This window comes from Ambystoma mexicanum, chromosome 7q, assembly GCF_040938575.1.
Source record: "Ambystoma mexicanum isolate Mex_15411 chromosome 7q, UKY_AmexF1_1, whole genome shotgun sequence".
NCBI classification, from domain to species: domain Eukaryota; kingdom Metazoa; phylum Chordata; class Amphibia; order Caudata; family Ambystomatidae; genus Ambystoma; species Ambystoma mexicanum.
The window spans coordinates 704,793,948-704,808,304 of record NC_090941.1 but is presented as its reverse complement, the minus strand read 5'-3'; the positions used below and the strand labels follow the sequence as shown (position 1 = coordinate 704,808,304).

The window sequence follows — 14,357 nt, the reverse complement described above, 5'->3', positions numbered from 1 at the left end:
AGATGAACTACCAAGATCGAAACTTCCTGCTGGATTGCCCAGAACCAGAGCTGCATCGCCTCCCTGCACAGAGGAAGTGACCCTGCCCCCCCTTTTTGTTGAGGTAGTGCATGGCCACTGTGTTGTCCATCAGGATCAGGACATTCTATCCTCGCACAGTCGGCAGAAAAGCCTTCAGGGCAAGCCTGACGGTCCTCAGCTCCAACAGATTGATATGGAGTCTGGACTCTGACGGAGACCAACGACTGCCGACTGTCAACTCGTTGGCATGAGCTCGCCATCCCGTGAGGGATGCGTCCGTCACAATCGTCACCTCCGGCCAGGGTAGCCAAATGGAGCCCCCTTCATCAGATTGTTTTCGACGGCCCACCACAGAAGGTCCTGAGCGACCGAGGACGGCACCTGAACAGGGTCCGACATCCTGCCGGAGAACTGAGTCCACTGGAGCTTGAGTGCCCATTGCAAAGATCTCATCCACAACCTGGCCTCTGGCACCAGAGGAATGCAGGATGCCATGAGGCCGAGCAATCTCAAGAACTCAAACGCTGGGAGACTCTGGGCATGCTGAAACGTGTGCACCATCTGCTGAATGTGATGAGCCCTCACCTGGGGAGGAAAACGCTGCCCCAGGGACGTGTTGAGCACTGCTCCGATGTACTGGAGCCTTTGAGTTGGCGTCAAGTGGGACTTCTTTAAGTTGAGGGAGAAGCCCAGCTTGTGGAGGGAGTGGCAGGTGACGGACAGATGATCCAGGACTTGCTCGGGAGAGCACACCCTGATCAACCAATCATCCAGGTAGGGGTAGACTTGAATCCCCCTTTCCTGAGATGCACTGCCACCACTACCATGAGCTTGGTGAAGACCCTCGGGTCGGAGGTCAATCCGAACGACAGGACCCAAAACTGAAAGTGCGAGTCGCCAACCGCGAACCTCAGGTCCTTCTTGTGGTTTGGATGGATCGGCACATGAAAATAAGCATCCTTGAGGTCGAGAGACACCAACCAATCCTGAAGTTGAAGGGCCTAGAGGACTTGAGAAAGAGTAACCATCTTGAACTTGTCCTTCCTGAGGAGTTTGTTCAAACCGCGCAAGTCCATGATGGGTCTCAATCCCCCGTTTTTCTTGGAAATCAAAAAATAAGGGGAACACCATCCCTTGTTCCTCTCCGCTACAGGCATCGGTTCTATGGCGCCTTTCTCCAGCATGGCTTGAACCTCCTGCACAAGGAGCGGATCCGGACTCTGCAACGAGAGATTCCCTGGTGGATTGTCGTGAGGCCTCTGCCGAAAGGGAAGAAAGTAGCCGTGAGCTATGATCTCCAGAACCCACACATCTGAAGTAATGGCACGTAATTCGACAAGATGCTGTGCCAGCCTTCCCCCAACCGGCGAACCATGGGACATGGCCTCATGACTGAGCTGAAGCGGCTGCGGCTTTGCCCGAGGGCAATGAGGCAACTGCCCGAGCGGCCTTGGCACCTCGAGTACCCTGCTTTCCACCTCTGGCACTCCTACGGTGGCCCCTTTGACTGGCAGCTCCTCTCGCTTTACCAAAGGATGAGTAATAACGAAAGGAACCTCCCCTCCATTGCTGTCCCCTAGGACGAAAAGGCGCAGGTTGGTGAACTGCAGCGCCCAACGACTTCACTGCAGCTTTGGAGGTCTGCAACCTCTCAAGGCTCTCGTCAGCCTTGCTGCCAAAAAGATGTTCGCCGTCAAAGGGCATGTTGAGGAGCCAGGCCTGGACATCAGGAGCAAACCCCAACTTCCACAACCATGCAAACCTGCGTATTACGGTGCTCGCCGCCATGGACCGGCTGACGCAATCTGCCATGTCCAAACCCGACTGAACGGCCTCACACATGGCATCCTTGCCATCCTGGACCATAGCAAGAAAACCATCCCATTCGTCCCCTTCGGGAATATGTTCAGCCGCTAAGAAAACACAGTTCCACAGAGTGTGCATGAAACGTGACAAGGCACTTACGGAGTTGGCCGCCTGAAGAGCCATACCCCCTGAAGAAATCACTTTCTTTGCCCAACCATCAAAACGCTTGTCGTCCCTATCAGGAGGGATGGTAGGCTACGACGCCTGCTTTGCTGGGGCCGTAACCGCCTGCACCACCAAACTCTCCGGAGTGGGGTGCTTGGTCAAGTAGCACGGGTCGCTACTGGCTGGGCGGTATTTTCACGGCAAAGACTTGCCCACTGCCGGGAGACTCTCCGGAGCAGTCCAAGCCGCCGCCACCCTCCTCTGTAGAGCCCTCTTCGAAGAACCGAATGAACAGAAACTCCAAAGAGTCGAGGCGCGCTGAGATCTCCGAAGCGAACACTTTCGCGGAAAAAACGCAACTGAGGCTACAGGTGTTGTGCGTCCTACTTATAACATCCAGTGATGTCGGCCGTCAGAAGAGGTCCTCGAGGGCGGCGTATCGACATCATCAACGCAGGACACAGATGCCGAAAGATTTTCCGAAGCAGCACAGCCTAGGTGATTACTGTCATAGATATGGAAAACGTCGGAGGAGCCAATCCCCTCGAAAAGGATCTACATTCTTATCTTTGCACCAGCTGCTAAACATATTCCAATGGCAGCAGTACAGAGACTTTGTTGCTGGTATTCTGGCCCAAAGCAGCACCTCTATTACATTCTCTGGGAGGTCCCAATCCTTATACCTCCACCTCTCAGAAACCAGGTTTGAAGGTTGAGAGTCCTGAATTCTGGATGGAGAACCAGACCTTCTCGCAAGGGAAGGTCTTCTGTCTGCGGAAAATGAATTGTAGGGCAGATGGACATATCCAGAAGGTCCGGGTACCACATCCTCTTGGCCCAATCCGGAACAATCTGTATCATGGGTTTCCCGAACTTCCTGGCGGAATACCCGGAATGACGGGTACTGGAGGAATCTTTTACAGGAGTGGAAATTCCCAGTTCCCTGCAAACGTGTCCCCTAGAGCTCCTCTCAGAGGCAATTCCCTGGAGCAGAACAGTTCGCACTTCCTGTTGATAATGGATGCAAACAGATCACCCTTTCAAACCCCTCAGGTAGAAGATCTCTAGAAGGACTTTCTGAGCTAGTTTCCACTCGTGGGAGACTGCTCTGCCTGCTCAGAGCATCCGCTGCCGTATTCTCATCTCCCGCTAGGTGAGATGCCGATAGGGAGATTCCTTCTTGTAGTGCCCATATCCAGAGCTGCATTGCCTCGCTGCACAGTGGTAGTGACCCTAAACCACCTCTTTTGTTGAGGTAATACATGGCCACTGTGTTGCCTGTCATTATCAGGACATTTTAATTCCCTGTATATAGGGCAGAAAGGCCATCAGCGCAAGTCTGATTACCCTCCGCTCCAAAAGGGTAATGTGTAGTTTGGACCCTGATGAAGACCCTCACCATGGGTTCTGGAGGATCCTCCTTATTGGATGTGGGCCGTGTCCCACTGCAGTATAGTCTCTGCAATACTGCAAGCCTCCCGGTTTCCCAACCCTTCTCCGATTGCTCACTGGTCTGTCGCCCCCGTTCTGAGACTTCTTGCTGCGCTGAAGAGATGATTGAGAGCAATCAGTTCAAAATAAAACTGCCCAGGAACATCAGACAATTTGAATCCAAGTTTTCTGGACCCAAGATATTTGAGAGGGATTGTAGGAATGCTGTACTGTTGAAGGTGGAGACATCTGGAACAAGGGGAGTACGGTGAAGGTTGGCTAGGACAGTTTAGGGTCTTGGGTGTCTCTTCAGCACCTCCCATGCTCCCGTTCCCCATCATAGGTTCCAGTTCTTTCATGTTCTTTCCTTTGTTCCAACCTTTGTTCCTCCCCCAATGCCCTCCTCCCATTGTGTTGCAGTTAAGGTTTTGTTTACACCATCCAAGGAAGGGAGGTGTGCTATATAGTTGTATCGTCATCTTTAGAATGCTTGGTGTAGTGCTTGCTCAGCCAGCATGGAATGCTAGTCCTTGAACGACAGAGCATTGAGGGGAGAGATCTGGAATGCAGCTGGGACAGTTGAAGTTTGGGAGCTGAAGGGGAAGGAGTTACTGCAGTCTGCTGCATGCCTGCTTGAAGCCTAATAGAGGAGCATTTTGCCTACCTGCATCTTCATTTCATAAGCAATGAATAGTGTTCCTGCTCAGCAAGCTGGACTAAAAATATCCTGCATCTTTCACAAATCTCTTCGTATGCAGATTTGCTCTGTACTTTGGCCTACTGGCAATACTACACCCCTACTGCTGTGTTGTAGGCACCCCTTCTCTGCGCTTCTTGTAATACAGGTCATGGCTGTAACACAGGTCATGGCATGATACAAAGAGAGGGCCATACAGAGGGTTTTGTCTGTGGCACGATATAGCAAGATGGCTGCACTCTGGGGGACCTAAATATAACACCTCCAGGAGCTACATCACAGGTAATCACAAGTAGGAGGCTTCCCATGACACATGTCCCTCTGTTTTGCCCCTCCTACCCCCCACAAAAGTGACTGTCACTTGGCTCCATCACTGGGTGTCCTCACTGAGAGCCTGTATATTATACCTACCTTGAACTGTGGTCTGCAGGACCCAGAGAAAGTGCACTGCCACGGAATTCTGGCACAAAAGAAACAAGATCTCCATCACCATCCTCGGTAGGGAGACTCTGGGACAGCAAATTTGATTTTCTGTCATCCAGATGCTCCTGCCCTAGGTGCACCTCGACAGTGTTAGGTGCTGTTCGCTGATGGAACGTGGGTGTGTTATCTTTCAGACACTTCACATCTGAACCTAAAGCTCTTATTTGTTTGAGTTTCCCCCTTCCATGAACCCAAGAAAAGTCTCAAAATTAGCTATTCACCCTGCTAACTGCCCAAAGCTACCCTCCACTTCAGAGCTTTCTTTTTAGCCCATTTATATTTTTATGCTGAGCCTCCATCGGTTAGGTGTTTGCATTTCATGAGTTGCACCCACTTTTCTCATTAGATAGTTGCTTGAAAAAAATCCTTCTGGGGCTGCCTTTGGGTGTTTTCCGCAGAAGCATGGTGTTCCAACAATCTGAGCAGGAGTCAAAACACCACTGCAGCAGACACTGGAGGGCAGATCTCTCCTCTAGGACCGATATTGTGCCCCCCTCCCTTTATCTTGGCTTGGAGACGGGGCAAGACACCTACTACCTTCTGTACTTGTTCCTTTGTGCCAATGCTTCAGTACCTCTTTGGCTATACACACCCAGAGGTAAGGCCTCTTCTACAGCAACTGGAACTCTCCTGGTGTGGCCTTTATGCCCCGTCTCACTGCCCCTGTAATCCAGGGGGTGCACAGATCACGGTACTCATGTCACCAGTCACAATGCGTTTCGCATAAACTCAGTTCATCGCTCTGTTGAGTGCACAGATCATTGCATACTCCTGTGTCATTTGGACATCCCCTTATGGTACAGAGAGCAGATTCACTGTGGTTTCTCCACTCTATACCACAATTTGCCCCTATGCACTGCCAGGTTCCCCTGTTTATACCCCACATACAACACAAACTGGTCTACTCCAGTTGACTGGCAGTGAAGTCGCACTGATGCTCCATAGAGTGCGCCATCTCTGGAGCTCGTCAAGCTCAGAACTCAGGTTTTCAAGTTATGAGCACGTAAATAGAAGGAAAATGTTATTGTGAGGCTGAAACCCAGGTGGTTTTTCACCAATGTGATTGGCTAGGCCACAAACACAGGTGCAACAATATTTCTAAAGATATTACCATGTTTATATACTAGACATAACCTGCAATTTAACAATACTGAGTGCTTAATACAGATGTCTAGGTAGACTATTTCGAATTTTACTTATGATCTTCTGCATTGCTGTAAAACAAAACATTTATTATTTCTGTATTAATACAACACAAACTAGTTAACTAACTGCATTTCCTATGTTGTATGTGGCAATAAATATACAAACTTCAATTAAGAAACATTTTCAACTTCTAATGCCAAGAAAACAAATGGAATGCTTACTCAGTTTATTTACCTTGTAAAAATGGGAAGTATCCAATACTTAATTTCATCTCCAAATACTTGCTTTAAATTTTTGCTGCACCCAAGAGAGAAACCATTTTTGTCAGGGCCATTCCGAAAAGAAGGTGCACGAAATGCCTCTGTAGGGTACACAAAGGAAAGATTTCAAACAAAGTACACTATTGCAACATGTATCAGCCTGCCATAGCTGCAACTTACAGTGTTTTAATTCATACATCCCTCTGACAGAAATCAACAGGAATACCCTATGTGCAAACAAAGGTTCCTTAAAGGAGTCAGTGCCCATTCTGTGATATACTAACTCTTAAAGAGAAAGTCTGTCAGATAGCACAGCGAGTTGAGCGTTTGGTCTGACCTCTGTGCACAGCCTGCTGATGCATGTTCGAATACCAGCAGGGCCAACTCAACCTTTCATTCTTCTGAGGCCTATAAATGGAGTACTATGCAGTGGGATAATAATATCAACTGTTATTGCAACGCATAGATACCTGCGGGTTTGTAGCGCTATATAAAACTATATATTATTCATAATCACAAAGGACCAAAAAAGGTCAATTACCAGATTTTAAGAAAAACCAAGGGGAGTCATTGGGGAAAATGGAATAACCATCTTATCCTGGAACACTAGGGTTTTTTCTCATTTCCTGGGGAGATTAATTTGTAAATCTGGTACGTAATGGATCCGACATTCTACTCTTTCAGGAAATGTGGCTTTGTGAAACCCCTCTAATTGACGGTTATATTGTTCTTCTTCAGAATGCGCATACAGGCCCTAATTGGGGGCAGGGGGGGGCTCCAACTTATTTTAGCCTGGCGAAAGAATCCTTGTCATTAGAATAATTCTTTGGGATTTTTGCTGTTATATAGGGCCTTCAAAAATATAATGATTTGACGAGATAATTGTGCTGAACCTGTATTTGAATCCCGCAACACATAATGCTGATTGTTGGGGACGTTAAACTCTATACTTGATCAGTGGAGTTCTTACAGGTAAATCCTCGGTTATATTGGGATTTAAAAAGCAAATTGTATTGATACAGGTAAGAACAGTGGTCTCAGTGTGGGACCCTTGTGTAAATAAAAAAAAATGTTTCAGCTAACTCCTAAGGAGAGGGTTTGCCTAATAATAAATACCATGGATATCGAATATTAGCAAAGAATACATTGAAATCTCTGAGTCCTACTTACAGTCATCATCTACGATTTTAGATTATATACTTTTTCTGGTTCCTGGACGTCCTTATGTGCAAATCGTAGTAGTATTCCAAAATGACCTGACCATCAATAAGATGTCCAAACCTGTGGTCGGAAAGATGAAACAAGGTAATGTCCAGCCAAATCAGGCTGGCACTCATGTTAGGTGGGCTCCCCCCACTGTTGGGATCTTCAACACTAAAATCCAGCAACTATTTGGGAATCTCTCAGAACAGCAAAAGAGTGACTTGATAATCCCTGAATCATTTTCTAACTTTTTATATGTAAACACTCAAGTGGGGGTGGGGCTATTGCAAAACATGTGCCCTAGAAAGCGGCATAATATACCTCATGTTTTTGACAGACAGGTGCAGGCTAAAAAATAACCCAAACAGTCACCCTGAACCAGAGCGATGGGGAGGTGATGTTCTAGGTTTTGGCTAAGCGGAAGTCTAAGGACATTTGGAGCCTAATAAGTTGTAATGGTCAAACTCAGGCCTTATTGCAGTTAACCGTTCTATCGGAAGCAGCCTGAGTCCCTAATTTTTCTAATATTTTTATTTAGGAAATAATTAGTCTCAAAATAGATGAATTAGCGCGTTTACCTAACAAAGAGTCGCTTTTAGACATATCTATTGAGACCATCATGGCTTGTATTATAAAACTACATACTTCAAGAGCTGCTGGTCTGGATGGCTTGTCGAATTTGACCTTAAAGTCAGCGCCCTTTTTTTTTGGCGGATGTCATCTTTAGACTATTTAGACACCTACTTAATAAAAAAATAAATAAATAAATCTTGGAAGATGTCTTACAACATACCGATTTTCAAAAAAAGCAATAGAGATCTTCTGAATAATAACAGACCAGTTGCCCTTTTGGATATCTTAGGTGAATTATTCTCCTTCTTCATCTTGGAAAATTGGAGGCCTGGGCTTTCGCAATGAAAGCAGTAGACAAAATGCAATGAGGCTTTTTCACAGGCGCCTGTGCCTTGTTATTAAATCCCCATGTCAAGACACCTGGAATAATTCGAATTGTCGACCTAACGGCCGCTTTTGACCAAACCAGGATCAGGCTCTGGCAGAAATTAAAGACGCAGAGTCTACCTTTGTCTATTCTAGGACCCATCATGGACCTGCATACCGGTACTGCATTGCGGGTGAGATTGAATGCCAAGGGTTCCCTCTGGGACATTGTTGCCACCCTGAAAGGGTTCTGACAAGTGTGTGTGTTGGCCTCTTTTCCGTTTAGTTTGTACATTATTGATATAGGGAATGCGTTTAACATAAGGGGAGTCCAGGATTCACTGGTTACTATACGTGGATGACCCTCATATTTGAATTTAACCCAATCGGTCGTGTTAGATCTCCGGCAGCTGTAAAGCATTATATGGAGTAAAACGATATGGAGATATGTGAAAGCAAGTCAAAGAAAGATAATAAGGTTTTCCACTACCAGGAGGATTGCTTCTGGGATACTAATTTTGAATAAGTAGCACATTTTTGAAGAGTGTACTTATTTAGGTTTTCACATATCAGGAATTCTATGAGTACGCCGAGACAGGTAAAGATGCGCCAAAAGGTGTTGGCCCTGGGTGTGCATATGATTAAAAATCAATAAAAAGGTATGGAAGGTTTTCAATGGTACCGGTAATTATTACAAATTAAAGGGGATCCCGATTTTGTTGTATGGTGCAGAGGTTTCTAGCCCCAATGTCAAAAATTGGTAGGATAAGTCGAAAAGACTACTGTGGAGATGTGTTTTGGGTATGCTACCTTCCTTTCGGTGCTCTAATCTGGTTTGAATTAAGACTGTCTTCCTTATTGGCCCAAACTTCTCAGGAAATCCCTGATGCTCTATGTAAAGGCAATGGACTCCCCAAATCATTGCTTAAGGACATGCTTCACGTACATCCTCTGACAAACTGGCCTGTCGCCTTCTGCAAAGGCAATACCGGCTCTCTGTCCTAACCAAAAAGAGAGCTCATATCAACAACTCGGCTGAACTCTTCAAAATCTGCAAGGAACTGGCCAATAGTGCTGCAGTCTCTACCTCTCCTGTCCCTTCCCAGGCCCTCTGCACGGCACTGGCTTCTCAGTTAATCTCTAAAACTCAGGACATCATGTCCTCACTCTCCTCCTATTCCCTCCGTCCCCCTGCTCCCAGCTCTTCCTCTGGCCCTTCTGCAGCCACCTCCCCCCTTCTCTGCCTTTCCTCTGTTCTCTGCAGACAAGGTTTCTAGACAAGTCCGATCTATGAAAGTCTTGTCGAAACAAGTTCACCCTTGCTCCTCCAAAACTATCAAGGACCACGTCGACTCCCTGGCTCCTGCCCGGACTGCATTCTGCAATCACTCCTTCACCACTGGAGTCTTCCCATCCCTCCTGAAGCACTCTCTTGTGCACCCTCTTAAGAAACCCTCTGCTGACCCCTCCTGCCCGGCTAACTATCGCCCAATCTCCATCACTCCCTTCCTGGGTAAACTCCTGGAGAAACTGGCCATCTCCTAGCTTAATCTCCACATTGAACCTGTTGGTTGTCTTCATGACCATCAGTCTGGCTTCAGAGCTGCCAGAAGCACGGAAACAGCTCTCCTGAACATCCATGAAGACCTGCTCTCCAACCTTGACTCTAACACCCCTTGCGTCCTCATCTTACTTGATCTCACTTCTGCCTTTGACACTGTCAACCATGCCATCCTGCTCAACCGTCTCAGTGATAACCTGGGTATCACTGGTCAGGCTCTGGCGTGGCTGACTTCTTTCCTCTCTGACCGACCCTCCCAGGTCCAACTTGGGTCCTTCCTCTCCGCTATCTTTTTCTCTATCTGTGGTGTCCCCCAGGGGTCAAACCTCTCTCTCCCTGGCTGTTCAATCAATACCTGGCACACCTTGCCCACCGCATCGCCACTTTCTGCCACAACTTTCAGTGCTATGCAGATGACACCCAGCTCATTTTCAGGCTACCCTCGGCCTCCTCCTCTCCTTCCCTCATCTCAGACTGTCTGCTATCCAGGAGTTGTGTGCCACCAATGACCTCTGCCTTAATGCCAGTAAGACTTAGATTCTCCTCATCGGCACACCCCCTCCCTTCATGCCTGTAGCTCTATGACCGGTCTCTTGGCCCTCTTCCTGCTCCCACCTGCAAGGCTAAAAACCTCAGGGTCATCTTCGACTCCACACTCTCCTTCTCTTCTCACATCTCCGACGTCTCTAAGAAGTCGCACTACCAGTTGCACTTCCTCAGAGGCATTCTCCCTTTCCTCTCCTTCCCCCAGAAGCTTACTGTCTCCAGAGCTCTGGTTGTCTCTAGGCTGGACTATTGCAACAGCCTCTTTCTAAATCTGCCTGCTTCTAACTCTGCCCTCTGCAACTTATCCAGAACAGAACTGCAAGACTTGTCCTTGGCCTCAAGCCCAGAGATCGCATCTCTCCAGGACTGAAATCTCTGCACTGGCTCCCAGTGGCTGCGAGGATTAAGTTCAATACCCTCTTCATCGTCCACAAGGACTTCTGGGGCCTCAAGAACTTCAATTCTCTCTTCCTAAATATCTTCCTTCTCAAGCTTTTCGCTCATCCGCCTCCAACTGCCTCAGTGTCAGTCGCTTCTCCAAGCAACAAGTTGGTGGTAGATCTCTTTCCTCGGCTGGTGCCTCCCTCTTGAACAGACTCCCTTAAACTTGAGGAGAACCATCTCCGGTTACGGAAGCACCTCAAAACCTTTCTCTTAGCATCTGCTTTTTCTCCTCCTCTCCTCCCCTGGCTGGAACTGCACTGGCTACCTGGACACCCTCTGATCTCGGGCCCAGGTCACTCCCCTGCCAGTGTCACACACCTGCACTGCCCACCCGGCAACCCCCGCACTTTGGGACTGTTTCTGTATCCCTACAGTCCCCCTACCAGCCCTTGACACCGGATGTCTGCACTTACCCATGCACTTGCTACATACTGGCCGTTACTTATTGTTATCTTTTGCCATGTACTGCACTGTCCCTGCCCCCTTCCCACGCACTTGCGCGATCTGAATGACACCTGTCCTAGTAGGATTGTTGTCCATCCTCCCTTTGTTCCCCTCCCTTGCCTCGTTGTGCCTTGAAACATTTGTGTATAGGCACATTATAAATGCCATATCATATATCATGAACTGGGCATTGACAAAGGGAGGTTCGGGATTTGTATATAAATGGAATTTGGAATGTCAAAACCTGCTAAAGGAGGCTGGTCTAGCCCTGTAGTTATGTATAGGGGATCTGTGCCATGCAAAGAAAATGTTCTTACAGCACAATTGCTTATCTACACAAAAGAAAATATTGGAGTTAAAAATTATTGATACACGATTTGGGAGGAAAGCACCCTGTGGGTGCTTCAGGGTTATCTTTCAAATTCCCAGGAAAGTACATGGAGACGTGATTTTATGAAACCGTCTCAATGTATATTCTGCATATGAGGTTGATGGGAGCAAGGGAGGGGATTCTGAGAAGTGCCCGAACATGTAGTCTTTAAGGCATTTGCTTCTCAAATGCCCGGTGTTATGTTGGCAAAGAATACAACACTTCAAGAAGTGTGTCCATGACAACTCGACCGTGAATGGTAATTTTTTTCATAGTCACCGATTCTGCCGGGGACACCGACTGCCCTAGCATTTGCAGCAGTGAGGTTTATTGTATGTCTTTTTTGCAGAAATTAATTGAACCCTGGTGAGACTTTACAGTGTTGAAATTAATTAATTCCTGTGAGGAAGATTATTCTTTTAAGTTTTGGGGAAATGAATTATAAGGGGCATATGTTGCAGGAATGTTCCTTCTTTTCTTCTTCTGTTTTTTCTTTTTGTTTGTTTCTCTTTCTTTTCTTGGTTTAACTTGTATGGTATTAAACTGCAAGATTTTGTTTTCCTTGAAATGTTAAAACCGATTCACAGAATACGAAAATGAAGTGAGATTTTGAGATGTGTTTAATTGTAGCAGGAGGTAGCAGGTGGTGTTACACTTATAGGCCTTAAAGAAATGTTATATTATTTCTTTTGGAGTGGGAGAAAAAGGGGAGGATGAAAAGGTTTGTGTTCATTCTCAAAAGGGTTAACTTCATGGAGTCAAAGAAAGGAAAGCAATGTCAGGGGGAGGAGAGGAAGGGGCAGGCGATATGGATTATTGAGCGGGCTAGGACACTAAGTATCAGAAGCAGGGACGGTTCTTCAGTATATGGAATGGAAAAACAGACAACTGCTGAGGTAAAATAACCGGATCATGTAATGTGCAAGGGCTGAACACCTCTGACAAAAAGGCCCAACTCTGTTGCATTACAGGAAATCAATTTGAAAGCTCAAGCTTGATGGAGAATGAAGCATTATAAATATGGAAGTCAGTGTCATTCCTTCAACAAAAGGAAAAAAGGCTGGAGTAGCTTTACTCTTGCATAAGAACTTTAACTTCATTCCTGAAGACCATACAAAGCATAGAGACTATTACTTTTTGATTAAGGGAAAGCTTGCAGACTTTGCTGAAAGGGACAGTCTAATTGCTTGAGTTCTGAACCTAGTAATGGCTGCTTCTCTAAATCGAAGAGCTTTGCTAGATCACAGTAATTTAGTTAATGCATAGCGTCAACACTCGCAACAGAGAAACTTCAACTACTAAGCACACACTCAGTAATCCTACTGCAAGATAGACCAGTTTCTCATGACAATCGGGATATTACGAAGAACTAAAGGGGAACTCCAATCTCTAAAAACTCAGCACAAGGCAAACAATCCTGAAGGTTGGCCTCCACTAAAAGCCAGTTGGACATGCTAATGTTTAATAATGTGCAAAGAACATTTTTGAAAGGCACACAATTGTTTGAGTGGCATAGTAAGACGAAGGGACCTGCCTGATTAAAGAAACGCAAGATAATAAATAATTCATATGAACAACACTGAATAACCACAGAATAGAGAGTGGGGAAGATGAACCAGTTACTTGCCCCTGGTAACGTTCTTTCGACTGGATGTTCCTCCCACCTACTCCTCATCTTTGATATTCGATATCCAGCTTCAGCTGCTTTGGAATTTTTTTTGGCAGAGGGCGCTGTGCATCGATTCAGTTGACCGAATCTCCCTCGAGGGTCTTTGTCTCGAGGGTGATGTCATTGAAGGTATATAGCGTATGCTTCATTTCTGTTTTTTCTTTCAGTAGAACTACCCGCATAACCACAGGGTTTGACCGTACTAAGCTTTGAAGGAGCGAAAGCTGTAATAGAATGCAAAATTCTACTGTGGGGTAGGCTGGGAAGGCGATTAGGAATACATGGAAGGAACATCCAGTTGAAAGAAAGTTTTGGTAAGTAACTTGTTCTTCCAATGGATTGTGTCCTCCCACGTATTGCTCATCTTTGATAGACTCCCAAAGCAGTGTTTGTTTTGATGGGAGGCGGGGAGGGAGTATGAATTTTCTCAATGGTTTCCATGAACTGAATGGAGAACCGCTTTTCCAAAGCTTCCATCCTGACTGAGGGAAGAATCAAGACAGTAATGCTTTGTGAACTTGTGCACAGTAGACCACATAGCTGCCTCACAAATGTTTTTGATTGGGACACTTCTTTGCAGAGCTGAAGAGGTAGCCATGCCCCTGGTGGAATGGGCCCCTCAAGCTTCCTGGAGTATATTTGCCCGCCACCAGTAGCATTCTGAAATTGTCAGGATGATCCATAAAGATAAAAGTCTGTTTTGTCACAGCCTGACCCAGTTTGTGACCTGTATAGCCTATAAAAAGCTGATCCATCTATACAAAGTTTAGACAATCTAGAGGCTTAGAGCTCTAAGTGATCTACTTAACTTATCTTCCTCTATGCCAGGATGAGGTGGAGGGTGGAAAGTGGGTAACAATTTTCTGTACCACATGAAAATCTGAAATTATCTTAGGCAAATATTAAGGCTTAACCCTCAGGACGACCTTGTCCTTGTGGAAAATTGTAAAGGGTGGTTTACATGATAATGAGCAATTAACTTACTCTACGGGCTAGTACTACCAACAAAATGGTTTTAAGTGTTACCAACCTTAATGGACATGAATGTAGAGTTTCAAATGGTGCACACAAGACATTTTAACACCCGATTAAGGTCCCAAACTGGAACCTGCAAAGGCGATTGGGGGGTGTGGGGGCGGGGTGGCGCTGCAGAGAACATTAGTGAGTTCCTT

At 46.4% G+C, this 14,357-nt stretch overlaps 1 protein-coding gene across 2 annotated transcripts in view; it reads right to left on the bottom strand.

Moving 5' to 3' along the window:
* The window catches only part of ZDHHC20 (zinc finger DHHC-type palmitoyltransferase 20), a 1,413,520-nt gene that overhangs the window by 480,648 nt on the left and 918,515 nt on the right, over window positions 1-14,357 (bottom strand). For both annotated transcript variants that reach the window (XM_069640342.1, XM_069640341.1), the window contains one exon: window positions 5,984-6,110. In XM_069640342.1, coding sequence (XP_069496443.1) covers window positions 5,984-6,110 — 127 coding nt within the window. The remainder of the gene's footprint in view (window positions 1-5,983; window positions 6,111-14,357) is intronic.